At 38.7% G+C, this 25080-nt stretch overlaps 1 protein-coding gene across 1 annotated transcript in view; it reads left to right on the top strand.

Moving 5' to 3' along the window:
• arhgap24 (Rho GTPase activating protein 24) overlaps nt 1-25080 on the top strand; it is a 150213-nt gene that overhangs the window by 12192 nt on the left and 112941 nt on the right. Inside the window, 1 exon segment of the mRNA XM_061733700.1 lies at nt 9263-9472. Within this exon segment, the coding sequence (XP_061589684.1) occupies nt 9263-9472 (210 nt within the window).

The raw sequence follows: 25080 nt of genomic DNA, 5'->3' as shown, positions 1-25080 counted from the left end.
AGTGCTCTACAAATAAAATGTATTATTATTTAAGAGTTCATTGACTGCCAAGGCCAACATTTTCTAAATTTTATTCAATTGCTTTCAATTACTTTAATAGTCACGCTGGCGCCCCCCCTAACCTCTAAGCCAATTATGTATTTTTTTTAGATCCAAGAACGAAATGGCCTTTAATTCAGTATTAAAGGTATTGTGACATAATTTTTAACATGCTTTTAACACTATTAAAAGTCTTGGCCAACATCCCTCAAATGTGTCTAAAAAGGTGTAACAAGAAAAACTTCACTCCAGTACTCCATTCCTGGCTTTTTATGACGGTGTTTTTTTGCGCCGTGAAAAACGCTTTCTTTTCCCCCTTTCCTGTCAATCATTGCCCCGCTCCTCCTCCAAACCTCCTCCAACCCAACTGCTACACACTTCTGCCGTCTCCACACTCACGCGCGCACACTGAACCACAAACACTCACACACACAGCCCAGACAGGGCGACTACAGCCCGGGGATGAAGTCCGTGACCAGAGGACTGGAAGGCAGCACCGTAGCTCCCCGCAAGCAATACGCTAACAGCGGCGTCGTAGAGTTAAGCCGGGAGCGACAGGCGAAGCATGCACGGAAAAGCAGCACGGCGAAGTAGTCCACAGCAAACAATCATAAAAATAAAGGCATGCGAAGCAGCAGTGTCCCCTTATCTTAAGTCCAGTCAGTGGCCGCGGGTCTTTTTAGAAGTTGTCCTCCGGTGATGAGAACAGAGGGGGCTCTAAACAGCTCCGTGTTAAGCCTGATTTATGGTTCCGCGTTAAATCGACGCAGAGCCTACGCCGTAGGGTTCAGCGTACGGTGCGCGTCGCCGCGTAACCCTACGCCGTAGGTTCTGCGTCGGTGTAACGCGGAACCATAAATCAGCCTTTATGGTGCGCTGGAGAGGAGAGGAGGCAGGGAGCTGGGTGGAGGGGGCGGTGATTTAGCGGACCTATACGTATAGGTCCGCCACCAAACCAGATGCGCCGTTTTTGCATAATTGTGCGGAAAATCCCAGAAAGCACACAATACACTGAATGTTAAAAGTTCGTTTTTTTTGGGTGTAATTGATGTCAAGACACCCAACAAAACACAAAAAATCAAGAAAAATGTGTTTTTCATGTCACAATACCTTTAAGCAAATATTAAGTGTGTTGTAGGTATGTGATCAAGGACAAGCTGGAGAGATGAGACCTCCCAGGTGGGCTGGTAATGCCTTGGTGTCCTCCCAGAATAGCTGGTAGACCTCGCTGGCTTGGCTGCTGCCCTCACAAGCCAAGCTCGGATAAGTTAGTTTATTTGGCCAACATGTGCTAAATAATTAAACACCAAATACCTGAGCTTGATGGACATGTCATTAGTTCTGCAAGCATACGGCCATGAATCAAAGTTTGGGATTTAAATGAAGAAACAGCTGCATTTTCTAATCACATTGCATTATATATTAAAAATTGTACACACATTTATTTCCTCACTGCTTCCAGTAATATGTGGTTAGTCTATTATATTATCAGATTTACTTGACATAACTAATACGTTGTTTGTTTTCGCCCTGGCGGCCCATAATTACATTGAGAAACTTTGTAAAGGAAACTGTTTGTCAATCATGTCAATCCTTTATAGGCTAAAACTGCTCGAACTATTCCTTCAATGGTATTCCGTTTGTCTGGCAATTTATATAGCTATACTATATGATTCATTTGCCCTGGACAACACCACATTACAAAATAAATGTTGAATAATGCCCTCAGCTACCTTCAAACTCAAAAAATCATCAAAAAAAGGCCAGATTTATTTACAGATTGATATTTGTGTCCCAGGTCAGTCCCAGCAGTGCTGTTTACTTCGACCTGTTCAGGAAGTGTCACGCTCTGGAGCCGTGACCACCCTCTAAAATAAGTTTACAGTGTGTGAGAATTTTAAGTTGTACCTCTATGATCTGATTAAGGATAACAAGCAAGGTAGAAACGTCTGCTGAGCAATCAAAAACATCCATTTCTCAGGAGGAATGCGGTTGGATGAACATGTTTGTGCATGAGTACGTAATCATGCTTACTTGGACTGAGTAGAGGCAGAGGAGGTTTTTAATTCACCTCAGCAGTGCTGTACTCGCCCCACAACTGCCTGGAACAACACTGAGCTGCATCTGGTCTTCATCTGGATCAGTGGGACGGTTGGCCATCCACCAAACCCAGTCCAACCAGAGCCACTGAAAACATGGCATCACTTAAAGCTGACAGCAGCCGTCTCAGCACACGTCACCGCGTGATGCAGAGACGCATGTGTCCTTATGGAATCAAGATCTGCAGGATGTTTTAATTACAACAGTTTGAAGATGAAGCATACTGAGTCATGTGTATCTTTAAAACAGTGCGTAACTTTATAATATTCCAGCGTAACAATGAGGTTTAGTTGTTAGATGAAATGCTGAATTCATCTCTAACTCCCACGTCAGCTCATCATGTTTTGGTACACTGCACACTCTATATATATATATATATATATATATATATATATATATATATATATATATATATATATATATATACATATATATATATTATATATGTGTATATATATATATATATATATATATATATATATATATATATATATATATATATATATATATATATATATATATATATATATATATATATATGTGTATGTGTATATATACATATATATATAAAAAAAAATATTTATTTATTTTATCTATAGATGTGTATGTGTGTATATATATATATATATATATATACATTTTTTTTTTATTTATTTTTTTTTTAAATAAGAGGTAGTTGTCTATAGCTATTTGCATGCATTTATTTGAGAGAAACCCCAAACATTTGAAACCTATAAACAGATTAATTTTACTGTTACACTTTAATTTTCATTAAACATTTATTTTCTCCTGTTTATGGTCACTGTTAGATTAGGTTGGTTAGGTTATTGTTTAAGATCCCAAACTATTGTTTAGCTTTAAGAAAACATTGTGTCGTGGGTTATAACATAACGCGCTGTCTTTCGATGATAACCACAGATGGATGGCACATTTTTCTCCCCTGCAACATGCTGGTCTTCCACTTTCTTGGTTACCATGGTGAAACATTCCACAGCAGTGACAAAACAAACTTATTAACATTTGTGCCTGGTCTCACGCCATCTGCTTCATAGATGGAGAGACACAGAAAAATGATGGCTGTGAGGTACTCTAGAGACTATAGGCACTAAAGGAGACATATTTTCCTTTTTTGCAAAGGTTGACCAAATTTCCTGGTAAGATATCTGTGACAGGTTATGGTCAAGCAGGTGATACAGTAGAGTGATACTAGGTGCAAATAAGCAGCAGGCTCCTACGCACCCACAAATAAAATGATAGGCTTGTGTCATCATTTGTTTTTTTACTTTTGTATTTGCTCGACGTCTCATTTCCTCCTTCCTTCCTTCCTTCCTTCCTTCCTTCCTTCCTTCCTTCCTTCCTTCCTTCCTTCCTTCCTTCCTTCCTTCCTTCCTTCCTTCCTTCCTTCCTTCCTTCCTTCCTTCCTTCCTTCCTTCCTTCCTTCCTTCCTTCCTTCCTTCCTTCCTTCCTTCCTTCCTTCCTTCCTTCCTTCACGTTGTGCGTGGATTTAACGCGGAACCATAAATCAGTTTTACACAAAAACGTCATCAACGGGAATTTATCGTTTTTACCGTGAGATGACAATTTCTTACCGTGGGGAATTTTTGGGACGGTTTATCGTGAACGGTAAAATATCACCCATTCCTAATGTAGTGTGGAGATGTAGCCTCATCAATGAGGACAGACAACTTGCTTGAAGACGGAACAATACTACAAGAGCAGATCAGTGCCCATGTTAAACACCATTTTGCCCCTGAAGCCCATTGAGACTGTCATGGTAAGAGAAAGGTCTATTTATCTTAGTAAGATGGTATGCTATTCTGAAAACAGCATCTGTCTCAGAAAACACAGTCTCTGACGCAGCTCTCAACAAATTTCCCACTCTTTTTCAGTGAGCTCCTAAGATATTTTGTGTGACCTGGACATCTCATGTCACCGAATCTTGTTCCTCAAAGACGTTAGAGATGTTGATCTGTTTGGGTTTGCGGGCTGGATCTTAAGGAACGCCCAATCAGATACTTCAGATACAGACACTCTTTGCTCTGCGAGGACGCCAGTGGATTTTGTGCAACTGCAAACAGCACAACCTGGAAGTAAACAAAACCTTGACTAGTTTTTTTTATTTACATTGGCTATACATCTGAAGAATCTGACTAAAATGTAATCAAAACTATTTAATGAACAGTTACAATATTCACAGCATGGCTAACAAATGCATGACATAGATAGGTGCATTTCAAAAATGTTTTATATCATCTAAATGTTCATTTATTTCAGTAATTCAATTCAAAAAGTGAAAATTGTGTATTATATTGGTGAATTTCACACAGAGCTATATATTTAAATCATTTATTTCTTTTAATTTTGACAATTATGGCTTACAGAGGTCAAAAATGCAGTATCTCAGGAAATTACAATATAGTGAAAAAGTTCAATACTAATTGTGTGTGACTAATGGTGTCACAGTGTATTCGGCTAATTCACTAACAACACCTGCAAAGGTTTCCTGAGCCTTTCAGTTGTCTCTCCGTCTGGTTCATTAAGCTGAAAGAAATGAACTTTTCCATGATACTCTAATGTTTTTTGAGTTTGATTGACATACCAATACCCGGCGGTAATTTTATTTTATTTTTATTTTATTTATTTTTTTTTTTTTATTCACTTAGTTGTTGTTTTTTATTATTAGTATTTTTAATTTATGTCATTTGTGAAGTTATTTCTTGGAAAAAGGGGCAGATCAGATAAGATTCTTCTTCTTTCTGCTCCCTTTTCATTCACAATTTAAGAACATTTGTATTTGTATTTGTATTGAATTATTTTTTTTGAATGAAATAAAGAATAAAATGAAAATGAAAAGAATGTTTTTGAGATGCGCCTGTATTCTACTCTTGCAATAGCTAACTGACATCTGACAACTACTCATAACTAACGTTACCTTATAGTATTATAATGGTCCAAATATTTTAAATTCATGCACTACTAACATGGTCACGAATGAACTGTCATTCTGACATTATGAATATCAGCTCCCTTGACATTATAAATGTCAGTTGTTTAGATCCTCTCTGCAAGTGCTGACATTTACCTAACGTTCTGTCCCTCACTCTAACCAGGGATGCTTTTAAATCCCCTAGCCTGACTGTCAATCCACAAGGCTGGCCAGGAACTCTCATCTGTCTCATCATGTGAAACAAGGAGATGTAAACATTGAGTTACGTTAATGAGCTAAGAGTTGGTCAGCTACTGACTAGAACAAAGTGTGTGTGTGTTTTATATGCATCAGATAGTAGTTTATCAATCATATTTCATCCTGCAGAGATGCCTCGTAAGGAGAGGAAGGTAAAACATACTTTTGCTTTGCACTGCCCCCTGACAAAGATATGAGGTGTGGACAATGATGTTGTCTGTTATGATTCCATGTTACATTCGTTATGAATATGGGTTGCTTGTTACAATTCAACCATTTATATTGTAAGGTACAGTAGGGTGTTTCAAATTCGTGCTCCATGTGCCCCCTTTTAACTTTGCCCTGTGCAAAATGGCCGGGGGGGGCCGTTGCACGCGTAGCGAGCGCGCATGAAATTTTTGGGTTTTTGGGGTCGGATCGGGTGTCTATATGCGCAATTTTAACTCTCCAATTAGCAAAATACTGGATACCTTCCCCTGCCTCATCATCATTTGGCTTGCCTCGACGCGGATCGGTGATTTTTGTAACAAATTTATCAAACGAGCCTTTCAGAGAAGCATTAAACTCTTCCATTTTCTTTAGTTTTTTCCTTTTTTCATCCCCTGATGGAAATTTCCTGACTCTGTCTCATTCTCTCGACATTGTGTGACAGTTTGTTCCAACTCCACCGTCTGGATCAGAGCAGCTTGTGTCAATGCGCTTGGTCTGACGCAGTTGTATTGAACAACAGACATGCGCATCATTGCACATATATTTATTGATATGCACAGACTAGTACACATTTAGGTCTGTAATGGAACGTGAGTGTTGATATTTATAAGGGAAAAAACGGAAAAAAAAAACGAAAAAAAAAAATTAAAAATACGGCCCATAGCGCGAGGCCCCTTGGGGCGCAGGCCCCGCACGGTTCGCACACCCCTTGCGGCGGCCCTGCTGATGGGACAGGGAGGAACAGCTAACACCTGCATACGGTGCATTGCTTTAGGGGATGATATAAAGGTGTGTATGACGTCTTTGTGTCATCCCCTCCCCCACATCAGCGTGTATATAAGGGTTTAACCTTGGACAAAAGCCTCAACTGGAAAAAACTAGATTTTACAACTGCGTTAATTTGTTTCTCCATTTTAAAGTTAGAGTTAGAGAAGGTTTTTGGCAGTATCGTTGATATGTGGGCTTCGGGGGCCTGAATCTACACATGAGTCACAGGCAGCACTGGGAGGAAAAATTAAAAGTTTAAAATGTTTAAATCCATCCAGGCTTTGATGTCCTCCAGGCAGTATAGTAAACTTTTAAAATAGTGGGAATCATTGTGTTTTAATGGCATGTAAATTTGCATGTGTATTTATTTGTTTATTTAAAAAGGATCCCCATTAGTCTTCACCATGGGAAGACTATTCTTCCTGGGGTCCACACATAGACATACAAAGATTAAAATAATATAATAACACAACTCAAAAAGGGTGAAAAACATTCACTAGAATTCCTGAAAATAATGAATTGAAACAAAAAATAAAAGATTAAGTAACCAAGCAAAACTATCCACATCTTAAGTAACACTATTTGTTACTATCACCAGATCTGTATCCACTTTGAGCAAAAATAGTTTGCAACGACTCTATAATTTATAATATACCCATACCTCTACTTATAGTAATATAAATATACTATATATCATAATATACTCATCCATTATAATATACTCATACTACTATACTATATATACACTCATAACCTACAGTGATTTAGAATATATTTACTATTGAATTTATAATGTACTTACAATTTGCACAATAATCTCAGTATATACCTAGGACCGATCATGACTTCCTTCTGAACCACAGCCTGCTTCAGTCTCCTTTTAAAACCTGACACCTTGATTATTGCAACTATACATGGGGGGAGATGATTCCAGTGTGTGACTGCTCTATACATTACTGTTTTTTTCAATGCATTGGTTCTGGGCCTAGGCAGAGAAAGGTGATTAGCTAGGGCCATTCTGGTATCATAGCTGTGTCTATTATTTGTTGGTAGAAGTTGCATAAACAAGAAGCCAGATTTGCGTAATATACAGATATTTTTTAAAAACATAATAAGGCTGCATGCTAGTCTATCCTCCACCATCATCCAAGACAGCTCAGCATGCATGCTCTCAACACTGCTTCGGATAGAGCAGCGGAGAGCAAGGCTCTGCCTGCATGTCGTCAGCATAGCAGTGAAAAGAGATGTTATATTTTCTAAGAATGGATCCCAGGGGGAGCATGTAGAGGGAAAAGAGTATAGGCCCCAGAATAGACCCTTGAGGAACGCCAAAAGGGAGAGGAGCAGAGGGGGATGCCGATCCCTCCAAGCAGACAGAAAAACTTCTGTCTGTTAGGTAGGATGTAAACCATTTCAGAGCAGTGCCTCTGATGCTGACACAGTGTTCCAGACGGAAGATTAATATGTCGTGATCTACAGCGTCAAATGCAGCTGTAAGATCAAGGAGGATCAGGATGCCAGAATCTCCAGAGTCACTAGATGTGCATGTAACCGCACTGAGTGATTGACAACAAATCATTAAAAACCTTGAGTAGCGCTGATTCAGTGTGGTGGAAGGCTTTAAAACCAGATTGGTTCCAGGATACCATGTGTATCTAAAAAAGACTGTAGTTGTTGCAACACAAGTTTCTCCAGAATCTTGGATAAAAAATGAAAGTTTTGAAAGAGGTCTGTAGTCGGAAAGTACTGAAGTGTCTAAATTGGGTTTTTTAATCAATGGGTGGTTACAGTAACATAGAAGGGTTGGGGTAAGGGATAGAGTAAGAGGTTTCTGGCACAACTTCAGCTAAGCTAAGGCAGTGGCTAGATGAATTCAGAGGGAAGAAAAAAATATTTAAGACGTCTCATTGTATGTAGTTTTGTGACGTATATCTGATGTGTATATAAATATCTTTGCAGTTTCAACAGTTTTGAATATTTTTTATGATGCATTTCTAGATTGCATTTCATTGTCTCTTTTTCTGTTTTTATACTTAAAATGTAAAGCTATTTGAGTGCTGCTCAGTGACATTGTACATTTCCATGTTTCCCTAAGAAATACATTTTTGTGGCCATTAGTCAATTTATTTCAGTGAAAGTGTCTAATTGGTTAATAGTGAATGAATGAATGAATGAATGAATGAATGAAGTTTATTCAGTCATGACAAGACAAAACAACACCAAAAAAAAACATTGTGCACAGCATTAACATTTCATACAAAACCAAAAAATGTGTTGAACAATAACTGAAAAGGCATAGGCTGAAGCAAAATGCTTATAAAAGCCTATCCAATTGTACCAACTTTCTTTTTTTGGCTACCGACCTCCAGAAAACCAAAAAGAGAATAGAAAAGCAAAGAAACAACAAAAGGCAAAGAAACAATAGAAAAGCAAAGAAACATTTACAGATGGTCAATTGCACTTATAAGCTTCAAAAATAGCTTTACAAACCATTTTCTTAAATACAAAAAAAGAATGACATGTTTTTAAATATATGTTGGCTTCATTCCAGAATTTAACTCCAACGATGGAGACACATCTCCTTTTCATACCTTTTTTAGCTATTTGTACTGTGAAATTGCAGACACCTCTAAGATTGTAACGAGTCTCCTGAATTGAAAAGAACCTCAGTATTGGGTCAGGGAGCATTTTTGATTTTGCTTTATAGTATTTTCTTTTTAATACTTGTTCTGTTTAAATGCTGTTCTAAATGTTTTTCTATGACCCTGATTAGTGCTATGAGTTTAAACATGTATATTTATCTTGATTTAGATACCAACAGACTTCCTGGAGTGTTGCTTCTCTTAGATTCATATTTCTGTCTCCTTCCTCTGTTGTTGAGATCTATTAGGACTGCGGGGAACTCAGAGACTCTGTAAATCAAAAAGGATAATCCATTGACTGGAATCTGTCTCTGTGCAGGTTGCTGAAATGGACGAGCAGTGCGTGTCTCACAGCAGTCCTCAGCGCAGTGCGGGTCAGCCCAACACTGAGGTTCAGCGACACAACGTCATCAGGTGTGGGTGGCTCAGGAAGCAAGGGGGTTTCGTGAAGACATGGCACAATCGCTGGTTTGTACTGAGAGGGGATCAACTCAACTACTACAAAGACGAGGAGGAGACCAAAGCCCTGGTAAGGCAACATTCCCACAAATCACAGTGTTAAAAGATAGAATCTGCATTTCTGTACTGCAAGATAAGTTGCACAATTTAACCGCATGAATCAGCAAACACACCCAAGCCACAAACTGGTGCTTCCCCATTGTCAAAATTAAAACACAGAAGTTGGGAGAAACTAAGTTGCTGGCATTTCTTTCTTTCTTTTTTTCTATTCCTTTTGGCATTGCTTTGAAAATATAGAAACTGAAAACATAGTTCATTTCGTTTCAAATAAATCAGACTGGTTTAAGTCAAAATATTGTGTGTTTCTCTTTAAAGGAGCTTGAGGCAGGATTGAGGCAGGATTTATGAAAAAAATTAGTATACATTTTAAGTTTTCTAGTAATAATGTCAGATGAAGCGTTCCAAACCAAAAGAATGTTTCCTCTAGTGTATCTCTCCATTGCCTTGAACAGGCTGTGTGCTGCAAAATGTGCTGCAATTCGGACCCCGAATTTCCCGCGCTGGGCGGCGGATGTGACGTCACATGACGCTGCATGTGCGTTCTCCCCGTTCTCCCGTGCCGGTGTCGTGCCAAAAAGTAATTGCCTGCCAGAATCTGATTTCTCCCCTGAAAATGGGTCTTTTTACCTGCCAAAAATTGATTGAAGGCCAAATACAATTAATGAAAGGTTGAACTTGTTTCTACCTAAATATGATTTGATCTCATTCTTGAGCTTCATAATACAAACACTAGAGCTCACAGGATTGCTTTGAACTCTTTTAAAGGACCATTACAACACAAAATAGGCATTTTCACCTGCCAAAAATTGATTGAAGGTCAAATACAGTTAATGAAAAGTTGTTTCTGCCTAAATATGACTTGATCTCATTCTTGAGCTTCATAATCTGAAAATCTGACGTTTTAGCGCTATCGCTCAACGGGCTGCTGTGCGTGCTGCCGCGGCCAGAAATAAGATTCTGGCAGGCAATCACGTTTTGGCACACCGGCTTCACTGTTGGCTGCAGTACCCCGACGGCCGTCGTGGTGAAGGGTGGCGCTAGAGAGTCTCATTTCTTAAAAGGAGCCTCATGCTCCTTTAATGAAGCCAATACTTGAAGGTCTACTGACTGCAGGGGAGACAATAAAAAGTGCACATAATGAGGCCATCTCTAACGTTACTGTAACCAGGCAGCTCCTCTTGCCGAGCATCTGAAGACTGGACAAAGAGGCAGCCACACAAATAATGGGTCTCCATGACGAAACAGAAATACAGAAAACAATGATAATTCATTTCACGTTTATCTCAAAACATTTTCACTTAGATGAGCTGACAGATGTGATAAAAACTAGTTGTAATGTATTGTTGTGTAGTTACACTAGTTATGTCTATTCAGGGATTTGTCTTTTTTGAGAGTGACCTTTCTATGGAGTTAAAAATACCCAAACACATGCTATAATTTTAATGGAAAAGTTGCATATGTGCAATTTCTTGGCACGGTCTAGTATGAGATGGTTGACAGCACTCTGCGAAGTTGCAGAAGACAAGTTTTAGTTTGTAAAATTTTATGTGTTGGAGTAAAAAAAACAGTGCAAAAGCATTTAGTCTTTCATTGATGATCTACAACACATATATTTTTTAAAGTAACTTAAAAACTGATTGCACTGAAGTGCAAATCTCAAAAAACCCATATTTTGTATAGAGCTAAAAAAAAAAAAAAAACTAGTCAAATGTTGATAAGAAAGACATTTTACCATGTTGGGACATGGGCCAAAAATGTTGAAAAAGTAAGAGGGGGAACATTTTGGCAACAAGTCGGTAACGGGGTATAAAACTGAGCATCATGAGTTTTATTATAGGTAAACACAGACATACAGTATTTACCATTACACAAAATACAGTGGTGTGTTTAAAAACTGCGAACATATATAGGATTAACATACCTCAGTGTAGACAAGGCAAGTTTATAATATATAATATAATATAATAGCATAATTCAACAACAATGTGATTCAAAGTGTTTTACAGGGACATTAAAACATCATCACATAATAGAAAATAAAAAAACTATGGTTAAAATCTAAAAAGAAAGAAAGAAAGAAAGAAAGAAAGAAAGAAAGAAAGAAAGAAAGAAAGAAAGAAAGAAAGAAAGAAAGAAAGAAAGAAAGAAAGAAAGAAAGAAAGAAAGAAAGAAAGAAAGAAAGAAAGAAAGAAAGAAAGAAAGAAAGAAAGAAAGAAGAACAGTGGATTAAAACTGTAGTTAAAATGTGATAACATTTTGAAACTCCAGCTTAAATGTAACAGTGCAGATTTTGAGCTTTATTCAAATGTAGCAGAGAACGGATGTGTCTTCAACTTGGATTTACACCTGCAAATCCAGCTGAAACACCTGGAGTGTTTCAGCTGATCTGAGACTTTCTGGGAGTTTGTTCCAGACATGTTGGAGCATAGAAGCTGAATGCAGCTTCTCCATGTCTGGTTCTGACTCTGGGAACTGATGTATATATACTGTATATATAAAAAAAGGATCCAGATTTGAGGGATCTGGAGGGTCGGGTCAAGAGGTCACTGATGTATGTTGGTCCTGGACCATTCAGAGCTTTATAGATCAGCACCAGAATGTGAAGTCAAAAATGTTAAAGTTTAAAGTCTCTCCTCTGGCGGACAGGCAGCCAGTGTAAAGACCTCAGAGCTGGACTGATGTGGTCCACTTTGTTGGTCTTAGTGAGGACCCGAGCAGCAGGGTTCTGGATGAGCTGCATGTTGTCTAACTGAATTTTTAGGTAAACCTGTAAAGATGTTGTTCCCTATAATCTGTGCCAGTGGAAACATGTAGATGTTAAACAGAAGAGGTCCCAGGATGGAACCTTGGGTAACTCCACATGAGATTCTTGTCTCAGATGTAACATTACCTAATGGTGCAAAGTACTTCCTGTTCCAGTATGTTTTGAACCAGTTTAGTACAGTTCCAGAGAGATCTGCCCAGTTTTCCAGTTGTTTGAGTAAAATATTGTGGTCAACTGTATCAAAAGCAGCACTGAGATCCAGTAAAACTAAGACTGACATGTTTCCACCATCTGTATCCAGAAATGTGTCATTAAACACTTTGGTCAGTGCAGTCTCAGTGCTGTGGTGCTGTCTAAAACCTGACTGGAAGGCATAGCAGTTGTTTTGTGTTAAGAAGTAATTTACCATTTGGAAAAAGCATGTTTTCAATGATCTTAACTCAAAATGGGAGATCTAAGATGGGACTGTAGTTGTTTACTTGTGTCTTGTCAAGATTGTCCTTTTTCAGTAGAGGTTTGATTAAAGCTGTTTTTAGTGGCTCTGGAAACATACCCAAACATTAAAGGTATTGTGACATCATTTTTAACATGCTTTTAACACTATTAAAAGTCTTGGCCAACATCCCTCAAATGTGTCTTAAAGAGTGTAACAAGAAAAACTTCACTCTAGTACTCCATTCCTGGCTTTTTATGACAGTGTTTTTTTGCGCCGTGAAAAATGCTTCCTTTTCCCCCTTTCCTGTCAATCATTGCTCCGCTCCTCCTCCAAACCTCCTCCAACCCAACCATACGCTCACAGCGGTGTCGGAGAGTTAAGCCGGGAGCGACACTGTCGCTCCCGGCTTAACTCTCCGACGTGCATGCTTCGCTGCGACAGGCGAAGCATGCACGGAAAAGCAGCAGGGCGAACCACAGCAAACAATCATAAAAATAAAGGCATGCAAGCAGCAGTGTCCCCTTATCTTAAGTCCAGTCAGTGGCCGCGGGTCTTCTTAGCAGTTGTCCTCCGGTGATCAGAACAAAAGAGGCTCTAAACAGCTCCGTGTTAAGCCTCATTTATGGTTCCGCGTTAAATCGACGCAGAGCCTACGCCGTAGGGTTCAGCGTACGGTGCGCGTCGCCGCGTAACCCTACGCCGCGTAACCCTACGCCTCTGCGTCGGTGTAACGCGGAACCATAAATCAGCCTTTATGGTGCGCTGGAGAGGAGAGGAGGCAGGGAGCTGGGTGGAGGGGGCGGTGATTTAGCGGGCCGTTACGTAACGGCCCGCCACCAAACCACATGCGCCGTTTTTGCATAGTTATGTGGAAAATCCCAGAAAGCACACAATACACTGAATGTTAAAAGTTCGTTGTTTTTTGGGTGTAATTGATGTCAAGACACCCAACAAAACACAAAAAATCAAGAAAAATGTGTTTTTCATGTCACAATCCCTTTAAGGACAAGTTCAAGATCAGTAACAGGTATGACTCCAAAATCTTTTACACCTTTTAAAAAAACCTGATGGCAGGATGTCTAAACAGCAAGAAGGAGTTCAGTTGACGTGAGATGTCCTCCAGGTCTTTGCTGTTAATGGGTTGAAACTTATCATGGTGTTTGAACCAGTTTTTGGTGGACACGATACAGACGCTGAACCTGCTGCTGAAGCACCAACTGCTGGTCTAATAGTTTGGATTTTGTCTGTGAAGTATTTGGCATTGAAGGTCATAGTGGGTTGAAGATCAATTGCCACGGACACAGGAGGGCTTGTTAGCCTGTCAACTGGAGCAAATAAGGCCCACGAATTATGATTGCTTTTAGTGATGAAGTCAGAGAAGTAGGACTTCCTTGCATTCCTCAGTTGTAAATTATAAGATAATTTCCTCTTTATAAACGTCATAATGAACCTGGAGGTTTGTTTTTCTCCACCTGCGCTCAGCTTTCCAACACTTTTTTCCCATTTTTCACCCGTGTGGAATTTCGCCATGTAGACTTCTTCCTTCCAGAAATAACCTTCACCTTAATTGGAGCAATAGTATCCATAACATTTAACATTTTAGGGTTGAAGCTACTGACAAGCTCATTGACCGAACCCTCGGACAGGCAGGTGTTAGAGAGAAGACCTGGTTAAAGGTCTCACTACTGTTGTCAGTTATATACCGTTTTGAGATCACTGCTTTTGAAACATTTGTGTGAACTGAAATCATCCTCTCAAAGAGGATGCAGGAGTGATCAGACAGAGTAACCTTTGAAATGCTCAGACCCTTAGAGATCAGTGGGTCTAGAGCAGGGGTTGGCAACCCGCGGCCCTAGAGCCGCATGCGGCTCTTTAGCGCCGCCCTAGTGGCTCCTGGAGCTTTTTCAAAAATGTTTGACCTTTTTTTTTCCTTTTCTTTTTTTCTCTTTCTTCCCTTTTCCTTTCCTTTTTAATCTCGACATTTTGACTTTTTTCTCGACATTTTGACTTTTTTCCTCAACATTATATTTTTGTCTCAACATTTTGACTTTTTTTCTCAAAGTGCATAATGAAAAAAAAGCAGCATGTGTTGCCTTCATTCTAAGGCTTATACAAGACTTTTCATTTTTTGCGGCTCCAGACATATTTGTTTTTTGTGTTTTTGGTCCAATATGGCTTCTTCAACATTTTGGGTTGCCGACCCCTGGTCTAGAGTGTGCCCACTATTGTGCGTGGCCTCTGTTACATGCTGAGTCAGCCCAAAGTTGTCCAGAGTGATACTCAGGCCTTTAGTCTATTTGTCCTGAGGGGTTGTCCACATGGATGTTAAAATCTCTGAGGTCATCAGAGAGGTCTGCACAGTATTCAGGGGGCCTGTAAACATTCAGAAACAGGACTGTGGAAGAGGCCTTCAGCTGTACAGGCAGGCCCGGGTCTACGAGGGTGCAAAAGCATGCATTGCAGTACAGTTTAAGATTAAGATTCCCAGAATATTCAAATTTTTTGAGATAGGATATTTGAGTTTTCTTAAGCTGTAAGCCATGATCAGCAATATTACAATAATAAAAGGCTTGCAATATTTCAGTCGATTTGTAATTAATCCAGAATGTATGACATTTTTGCATTACAAAAAATAAAGGACTTTATCACAATATTCTAATTTTCTGAGACAGTCTTGTATATTTATGGTTAAATTTATTTTTGTTGCTATGTTTTATTTTCTATTGCTAGATTGTCTGATGGGTGAGGTAGTCCAGACTAAATGTAGCATTTTCTTTGTTCTGCAGCGATATTGCTGCAAAAATGCACTTGAAATACACTTCAAATATTCTTGTTTTGCTATTATTATTCCGCTTGAAATTATGGGGAAATGCATAATTTAGTGTTAAATAACGTGCCAGGCATGTGCACCCCCTCTGATCTGAAATGCACCCTAGTCATCATTTTCTAGAACCGGCCCTGTGTACAGGCATGTAATCAAATGACTTTCAGGAGATAACTGCTTACATTGAACGTATTCATTAAATAAGCCTGCGACCCCTCCTCTGCTCCTGCGCCTGACTGATAAAACTATAAACAGGAGGGGTCGACTTAATGACAACAGCTGCACTGTTATTTTGGTCTAACCAAGTCTCAGTTAAAAACGTAAAATCCAGGCTGTGCTCAGTGATAAAATCATAACTTAAAAATGGTTTCCCAGCTAAAGACCTAACATTTGATAACTGAAGTGTTTTAGGAGTATTATTTGCACTCTCGTGTTTGGGAGCAGTCTGTGGCACACAGGGTATGCTTATAAGTTTATATAAAGATCTTTTAGGGTACAAATCTCTGTTTTTGACTGGCCCACATTTCTCCTTCTGTTACCTAGAAGTACAGAAATTTTAAAACCTAATAACCAGGGTCCCAGCTTGTCCTGGGAAAAGTCAGACTGCAGAGACAGAACATGATGCTGGCGTAGTGGTGCAGCAGGGGCTGGGTGCCGTAACTTCGGCTGTTCTGATGTAGTCAGTACATTAAATATGAACAGGTTTGGAAAAATTTGAAAGAATTTTATGGAGCAGGCCTGAAAATCAATATTGATTTGGGTTCTCAGGCAGCACTTCAATGAAAGCAGGCTTGCTTGTATCATGGAAATCACTCCATAATGTCAGAAGCAGCGCTGGAAAACATTGTCTAAGAGTTATTTATTATCATTCCTCAAATGAAGCAGCCCCAGGGAACTAGTCCAGGCCACGTTTTATGCTCGCTTTTACCTATCTGAATGGTTTGTACCAATTAGTTCATCTTGTCCATAAGTGTATTTAGGGAGCAATAGGTTCTTTTCTCTTACATGCCTTCTGAAGTCTGATGTCGCCAGCTTTTGTTGTATAATCTTAGTACAGTTCAGCCCTTTTTATTCTTTGTTTTCTTTTCCTTCCTTCTCACACTTTACTGCCAATAATCTATATATATTATTGTCTTTTTAGACGGTTATTTTGCAACAGAAGTTCTTTCCTTTGCTTGCACAAATAAAGTGCCACATCCTTTTTTAAAATATATTCCACCCAAACATATCCTCTTTTTCCAAGGGAAACTTGAACACTTGAGCACAATTGCATTCTTTGTGCTGCTCATCTACCCACACGTTTCTGTCTGTCTGATTTCCCAGCAAACTGGGCTCAGCCAAACCCAAAGCCACATCAGCAGCAGAGGTCTGTGCAGATTAAAGCTCCAGACGTGAAGGTGGGCCACCGGCCAGGAGCAGGAGAGGAGCTATTCTTCTATTTTTGGGAGCTCTGGTTCTTGAGCAGTGTAGTTTTTATTAACCATCGTCTGTTGTTAGGGTCGCCACCGACCCGTTCTTAGGTTTTAAATTCATAAAACTACCACAAAAATGTGTTTATTGCATCAAGGCTTTTTGACTTCGTCAGGAACCTTTATTTCAACATAATAATATCCGACATTTTTTTTTCACTAAATTATAAAATGCTCTGGTTGAAATTGTTACCTTTTTTTTTTTTTTTTTTTCCATTTCCTTGAAGTAAATGGGTCGAAACTTACCCATAACACCATAGATGTTACTATAGTTAATAATAGTAAAATGAAAAAATAAATGAAACAAATTTATTTAAGATATGTGTTCTAATACCTCTCCGTAATAGCCAGGTAACACAACAACCTTTTATTTATTCATATGATTCTCTTGAGGCTCATTTTACCAGTTTTTAAAATTGAAATTAAAGGAGCTGTATGTAAGAGCAATAATAAAACGAATCATAAAATTACCCCGATATGTCAACAGACATTTAAAAATCATGTTCATTTCAAATACTTATGTCACTGACAACAGCACTCAAGCCAGGATATTCCAGTTTAAAAAGAGGAGTTGCAGCCCTCAACTGATGTTTATGTTGTCATTTTTTGTTTTGGCCTGAAGCTCCACCCTCCACCTATCTCCCAATCACCAAGTCAGTATTGTTTCTGAAGCTCCACCCTCCACCTATCTCCCAATCACCAAGTCAGTATTGTTTCTGAAGCTCCACCCTCCACCTATCTCCCAATCACCAAGTCAGTATTGTTTCTGAAGCTCCACCCTCCACCTATCTCCCAATCACCAAGTCAGTATTGTTTCGGCATCCGGGTTGCCAGCTCAGCTCTAATTATCGCAGCCATGGCAGCCTACGTTCCTGCTGCATTCTGCAGCCTACCTGGCAACCTCTGGTCGGGGGGAGGAGGGGGAGGGTACACGCCGCTCAACAATATTTTGAAAGTAACTGCAGTACCAGTTTTGGACATTTCTTACAGACGGCTCCTTTAAGGGCTATACTGACAAAAAAAGGCGCAGAGTCCCATACCAAAAATATTAAAACCAATATTTTAATTGATAAGGAAGCCTAACAATGTAACCAAGAGATGAGAAACTAATTGGATGATGGATAATTGCTTTTAGTGTATTTTAGAGATAATTTAAAACAAGGGTCAAAACCGACCTGTTAACATTGGAGATGGTAACAGAAAGCTAACACCAGACAAAGGTTAAGGGGTGGCATCTGTTCTGCCCTCGTTCTTGGGGTTTTGCTTTTCTCTGTGCAAAGTGCAGCTGAGCGGCTCTACACAGACATCTTACAGAAAATGAAAGTAAACAACCTGAAATAACTTGTTTATGTTAATCTACCTGGATGAGACAAACAGATGTACCTGGAGCTGCAGCCACCTGAGGAAACTCCACGTCTTCTGTGTTTTCCTGCCCTACTTATCATCTGAAGCCAAGATAAATACCAGAAATAGTACCTTATGCAGAGAATGGCACATCAGTAAAACTAGGTCAGGCACAGGAGAGCATTCAAAGTCCTCAAATCTCCATGACCTTCCAGGCAGAGCGACACAAAACATCAAAAAAGCGACACTCCAGTGACACACACTTCCAACAGAAATCAGGATAAGTTGTCTTATCTTCAAATGAAGAACACCAATACTACAATGAGGAGACAGAGTAATAAATTACATTGTTTTCAGGCTCAGGGCAAACACACACAGTTGTAACAATACAGGTGTACCAAGACCCATTAATTACTACGCTACTGTAATTTATGTGCAGTGGAGTGCGAGTGTCCCGTCACAAGCGACCTCTTAACCCGGAGATGTGAAAACCTTATTTACATCGGCTATTCATTAATTATCTCACAAACCGTGAAGTCTCGTTCTCTGTCACGTTAACCTACAGCAGGGGTCGGCAACCCAACATGTTGAAAGAGCCATATTGGACCAAAAACACAAAAAACAAATATGTCTGGAGCCGCAAAAAATGAAAAGTCTTGTATAAGCCTTAGAATGAAGGAAACACATGCTGCATTTTTCTATATTAGTTATAACTGGGGGAAGATTTTTTTTTCATTATGCGCTTCGAAAAAAAAGTTGAAATGTCCAGAAAAATGTCGAAATTTCAAGAAAAAAGTCGAAATGTTGAGAAAAAAGTCAAAATGTCGAGAAAAAAGTCAAAATTTCGAGAAAAAAGTCGAAATGTTGAGAAAAAAGTCAAAATGTTGAGGAAATAGACAAAATTTCGTGAAAAAAGTCGAAAAAGCGAGAAAAAGTAAAAATTTCGAGAAAAAAGTCTTAATGTCGAGATTGAAAAGGAAAGGAAAAAGGAAGAAAAAAAGAGAAAAAAAGGAAAGAAAGAAGAAAAAAGAAAAAAAGGAAAAAAAGAGAAAAAAAAGAAGAAAAAAAAGGAAAAAAAAAGAGGAGAAAAATAAGAAAAAAAAGGAAAAAAAGAGGAGAAAAAGAAGAAAAAAAAGAAGAAAAAAGGGAAAAAAAAAGTCAAACATTTTTGAAAAAGCTCCAGGAGCCACTGGGGCGGCGCTAAAGAGCCGCATGCGGCTCTGGAGCCACAGGTTGCCGACCCCTGACCTACAGTAATTGCTGTCTCATCAGTGAGAAGGAGAATCTGCCCTTTTGTACTGACTATGAAAACACAAACGCCCCCAAAGTGTTGCCTGATTAATTAGATGCATACATGTATTTGACAAATTTTATATACAGTAATCAGTAGAAAAATGGAAAGTCAGGATCAGATTTATTTTTTATAATAAAAACATTTTCGATGTTAAAATAAATATGTTCTGAAGTTGTCACTTTGTCACTTGATGAGATAATCCATCCGGTCATTAATTACCGTTTTCATGGAGAAGCCCTATCCAGGGAGGTGTCCTGGAGGCATCGCAACCACATGCTCTGACCACCTCGGCTAGATCCTGATCAAAGTAACTTCCTATGAATACTTTGCTTTACTTGCCACTTGTCATTTCTTCACCAGTTAAACCCACTATAACTGATTGTTGTCACGTTACCAAACAGTGAATCACTAACGTATCCAGCTGATTAAACCTGCCACACACACACTACAAGATGATCAGGCTGATATCCTGACGCTCCAAGATTTTGTCCTGATCACCTTGATCAGTCTATCATCAGAATCAGAATCAGAAAGGGAGTTTATTGCCAAGTTTGTTAACACACACAAGGAATTTGTTGTGGTGATTGGTGCAATACAGTAAAAAATAAAAATAATAATAAAAAATAAAAATATAAAAGCAAACAAATATATGGAGATAAACTAAGAGATAGAATAAAGTAAAATGTATAACAGAAATGAACAGAAATGTACAATATGAGGATTAAAAAGTGCCGGATATGAATCTTTACAAAAAGTGACGTAGGATGACAGATGACAGATAAAATGTATAAACAGAAATGAACAGTAGACAGAAATGTACAATATGGGGTTTTTAAAGTGTCTTTTTAAATCATCTTTAGTGTGGTGGTTAAAAGTGATCAAATCTGGTCAGAAAAGTTTGTGCACAACTGTTGAAGGACCCCTAATTATGTAGAGACTTCAAATGAGTCCTATTAAACTACTAAACAGATTCGCCAATGAAAAGAAAATGGGAACGGAATCTTTTTCTACAAAATATCCTCAAGGAAAAAAACTGGCATCGGCAAAATAGCTGGATGTGGGGCATTTGTGACCAATTTTATTCACCTCCAACTTTAGCTGTAATATGTAAAACTCAGAGCTCCAAGTCGGAAGTTTAAAAGGGAATACGTTACCAGAAGTTATAGTTCAAATTTGGAAAGTGTGAAGAATCTCAAGTCTGGGTCTCACCAGGAACGGAAATGCCACGGTCCAGCTTCATTTGTGTTATTTCTTTTTCTTCTTTCAAGTGTTGTCTGGTCCCCCTTACGAGTTTAATTGAAGGTTTTAAGATCAAGCAAAACTGCTTGTGATGTTTAATTTTCAAATTGACCAAAATTCCCTGTGACATTGTTCTGCCTGAATTCCTGCCAGTTTGATCGAGGACCAAAATAAACCTTGGCGCGTATATTTAACAGAGCAGACTGGGCAGTCATTTCTGGGACATCAATGTAGCTGGGAGGGAAGTTTTTGACATTTGGCATGGTGTTAGGTATGGACATACGGTTTTCAAAAACCACCGCAAACAAATAGTGACGCCCCCTAGTGGCCGGTTTGCAGAAAATTCAAACTGGCTCCCGCCAAAAAGACCAAAGGTCATATCTCAGCTAGATTGTTGTATATTGTCACTTTCTCTAGTTTTTTTTTCTCTACTTTTTTGGTGCTACGAATTCAATTCTGAGATAAATTTCCTATTTCAAGGTCATGTTTAGGGTCAAATTTAATTTTCAAGGTCATTTTTTTGCCCATCTCTTTTGTCATCTCTAGAATTAAGTCACATAGAAAGATTATAGAGGGTCTAGATCCTATTTTCACCCCCAAGGAATGCAGTTTTCTGTTTATTGGACAGGTCACTATCACTGTAGTATCAATAATCTCATTGGGTGAGAACAGTGGCTTCGTTCAGGTTTAAGATGAACAGAACCTCAGAAATAAGTCACAGTGAAAGAATAGGATTTTATTAAAATAAAACACAAAAAACATCAGCTGTGCATGTTTAAACTCACTTAACATCTACAGTGCTGCCTCTATCGCCTCGCTTATTGATTCATTTAGAATTTTCTGCAAACCGGCCACTAGGGGGCGTTCCAATTTGTTTGCGGTGGTTTTTGAAAACCTTATGTCCATAACTAACACCATGCCAAATATCAAAAACTTGTCACCAAGTGCACGATTTTCATGAATTCCCTCCCAGCTAATGCCACAATGCTTCTGGTGGGACCGGTCTCATTGACTAAAAGACCGAGGGTCTCACAGTGGCTGCTTCCTCAGTACGTGGGAGCCAGGGGTCACTTATCCAGTCTTTAGAATCAAATATAGTTGCTAATTGCATCGAAAGAGTTAACACTTGGCTATTTAAATTTTTTTTTAACAGTTCTGTCTTGTTTTATTCATTTTGAAGTCATATTTCACGTAACCTGTTCCCTGCAGAAACTCTCTACGGACAGACACAAACAAATACCTTTCTTTGTTGTTATTAAAGTTGCTTTCGTCAACGAAAGTTATGACTAAATATCGTCGCCAACGAACCTTTATCACATGAGGAAAACGAGACGAGACACAACGAAAATGTTGGTCATGCGACGATAACGATAATTACCGGTAAATATATAATGCAATATCGTAGACGAATAAAAACGAGACTAAAATGTAGATGACAAAATAAAAACTCTGCTAAAATGTGTCTTCATTTTGGTTGACAAAAAGGAGACGAAATGTTTTACCAAAGATCCTTAATGTCCATTTTTTTTTCTTTTTTTATCCCTGATTTTTTCCCATTTTCTGCTGCTGGGTGACGTTAGTCCTCAATCCCAGTCGCTGCAGCGGGGAATCAGATCCAGAAGATGCAGCTGCAGAGTTAGAGGCTGATGCCGTTAACGCAGAGCTCTAGGTTCACGTCAATTAAAAACAAAGTTACATAGAGAAATGCGGGGATCTGCTCTGGGACTGGAGAAGAAGAAGAACCATCTTTGGATACACTTTCCTACATAGATGTGGAAAAGAAAACCAAACGTGTCGTTGAAAAAGAAAAAGATGGGGAGAAATGCAGAAAAAAAATCTGTTGTAAACTCAAATTAGAGTCTTCTGTATCTGGAATGAATGTATTCTTGAGTCTATAAGGTAACAATAACATAATAATTAGATAACCTTGTTTGAATTGTAAAATGGGTTTGGCTAAATACAATCTTTGACTAAAACTAGACTAAAATTGTCCTGGACAAATCTGACAAAAATAAGACTAAAATGCTCAGACTTTTAGTCGACTGAAACTTGACACCACTAAAAGGAGTATGAACGTGACTAAAACTAATACAAACTAAAAGGATAGCTTGACCCAAAGACTAGAGTGTAAAACTAAAACTGAAACAGACTGACAAAAACAACACTAGTTGTTAAGCATGACAAAAGTTACCACAACATAGTAATCTAGGACGAGGAACTGTTTACAAAACACCATTGCTCAGAGGAACTCTGATGTTTGGCGATAAGATTATTTGAGAAAGTGTGTCACAATTTGCCATGGAAGGCGACCCTGTCGTGCCCTTTGCAGTTGTGCCAAACCTCTCTGAGCAACTTGTGGAATCTGAGGAATGGGAGTCATATGGAGGTGAAGGGTCGCTGAGAAGCATGCATAGGCTGCAGCACGTGGAGGCTTAGCGTCAACATGCCAACTACTTGCCCTCACTCGTCCATGGAGATGTATGCACGCTCAAGCATGCAATGATGCATGCACCTCCCTCATATTCTCAGACTCACACACAGACTTAATTTGACTGAGCCATAAACAAAGACTGTATTCATGCAGTGGTTGAAATGCTATAATCGATGTAATTTATACGACTCTGGATTCTTGTGTACAGTACTCGAGTTGTAAAAAGAAATCAGGGGGGATGGTGGATTTTATCATATGGGGACAGATAATTTGTGCTGATTACAAATAATATAATATATTACAAATAATAGCACTGACCAAAACACCTGCAGAAATACTGCAGGAATGACATAGCAGCAGTTAAATGCAGCCTTCTGTAAGCTTTAAATATCCACTGGGCTTACATCAAATACATCAAAACACAACAATAAAAAACAGTTTTCTGAACTTATCAATATGACTCTGTCCTTCACAGGATAAGTAGAATGGATCACTGCAAAAACTCAAAATCTTAACAAGAATATTTGTCTTATTTCTAGTTAAAATGTCTCATTTTAGTAAAAAAATCTCAATACACTTAAAACAAGACTCATCATTGGAAAAAACAACAATTTTCACCTATTTCAAATAGATTTTCACTTTAAATAAGTAGAAAAATCTGCCAGTGGAACAAGATTTTTTTGCTTGTAATGAGAAGATAAATCTTGTCCCACTGGCAGATTTTTCTACTTATTTCAAGTGAAAAGTTACTTGAAACAGGTGGGAATTGTCAAATAAGTAATTTTTCTGGGGTTATTTTTCTGGTGATGACTCTAAATGTTGAAATAGCAGTAAAACCACATTCATTGATGAAATGACATAAGGGATGGAAAGGGAGATGGCAGTTTTACAGGGGGGATGATTTGGACAGTTTTTATTTCAGGGTGGATGCCATCCCCCCTCAACTCGAGTACTGCTTGTGTAGTATGGGAGCTGAAGTATTATCAGTGGATGGTGAATGAATATAGTGAAATAACTGTATGGACTTGTTTTACAAGCAAGTTAATTAATATTTATAGCATGAGGAGGGACACATCTGAAGTCAGAAAAATTTAAAGAAGCTGGTTTTGAAAGCACATCGAATCAACAATTCAACACCACAATGATGCTCTGAGAGAGCTCGTGATGGAAAGTAATTGACCGTGGCAATAAACTGCACAAAAATAAAATGCCACTTGCTCTGCTGTTATTCATTACGTCAGATTGTTGTTTGGGTGACTTATGGATGAGTTAGAGTCATAGTGTGACAACAGTCACACTATTTCATGGTCCCCATCACTGAGGTGTGAACATCTTTGCGGGAGTTAAGATTCCAGTGCGAGACATGTGACAGTGAGACGAGATCTAACTTACATTGTACTTCTGAGGAATGGGAACTAGAAAGTGAAAACCACCCAAAAACCTTCTTTTCATGGATCATTTCAAATGGCCTCCTTTTTTCTTGAGCTTAATTGTAATTGTAAAGTGTGGCCAACAATAAAAATGAAAATCTTTATACCTAGAAGGCACGCTGAGTTTAGTTACTCTTATGCTCACGCTGTGGCACCATGTTTTGTAAGCTCTGCATTGTTGAGAGGAAAAGCCACCGGAGACAAGTTTTTGCAAGTTTTGTTTCGTAATCCCTCTGTGGTATAAACCCTGAAGTGGTAACAGGGTCCCAATGTGCATTTTTAGGTGTGGTGGGATTTGCACAACAGAGTATAAAGCAAATCCAGGAGCTTTATTTGCTGAATCAAATTAAAACGTATGACTATTATCAAAATACAAGCTACATGTAT

Source organism: Cololabis saira, chromosome 11 (genome assembly GCF_033807715.1).
Source record: "Cololabis saira isolate AMF1-May2022 chromosome 11, fColSai1.1, whole genome shotgun sequence".
NCBI lineage: Eukaryota > Metazoa > Chordata > Actinopteri > Beloniformes > Belonidae > Cololabis > Cololabis saira.
Note: the sequence above shows the minus strand (reverse complement) of the source record. Positions and strands in the feature narration are given on the sequence as shown.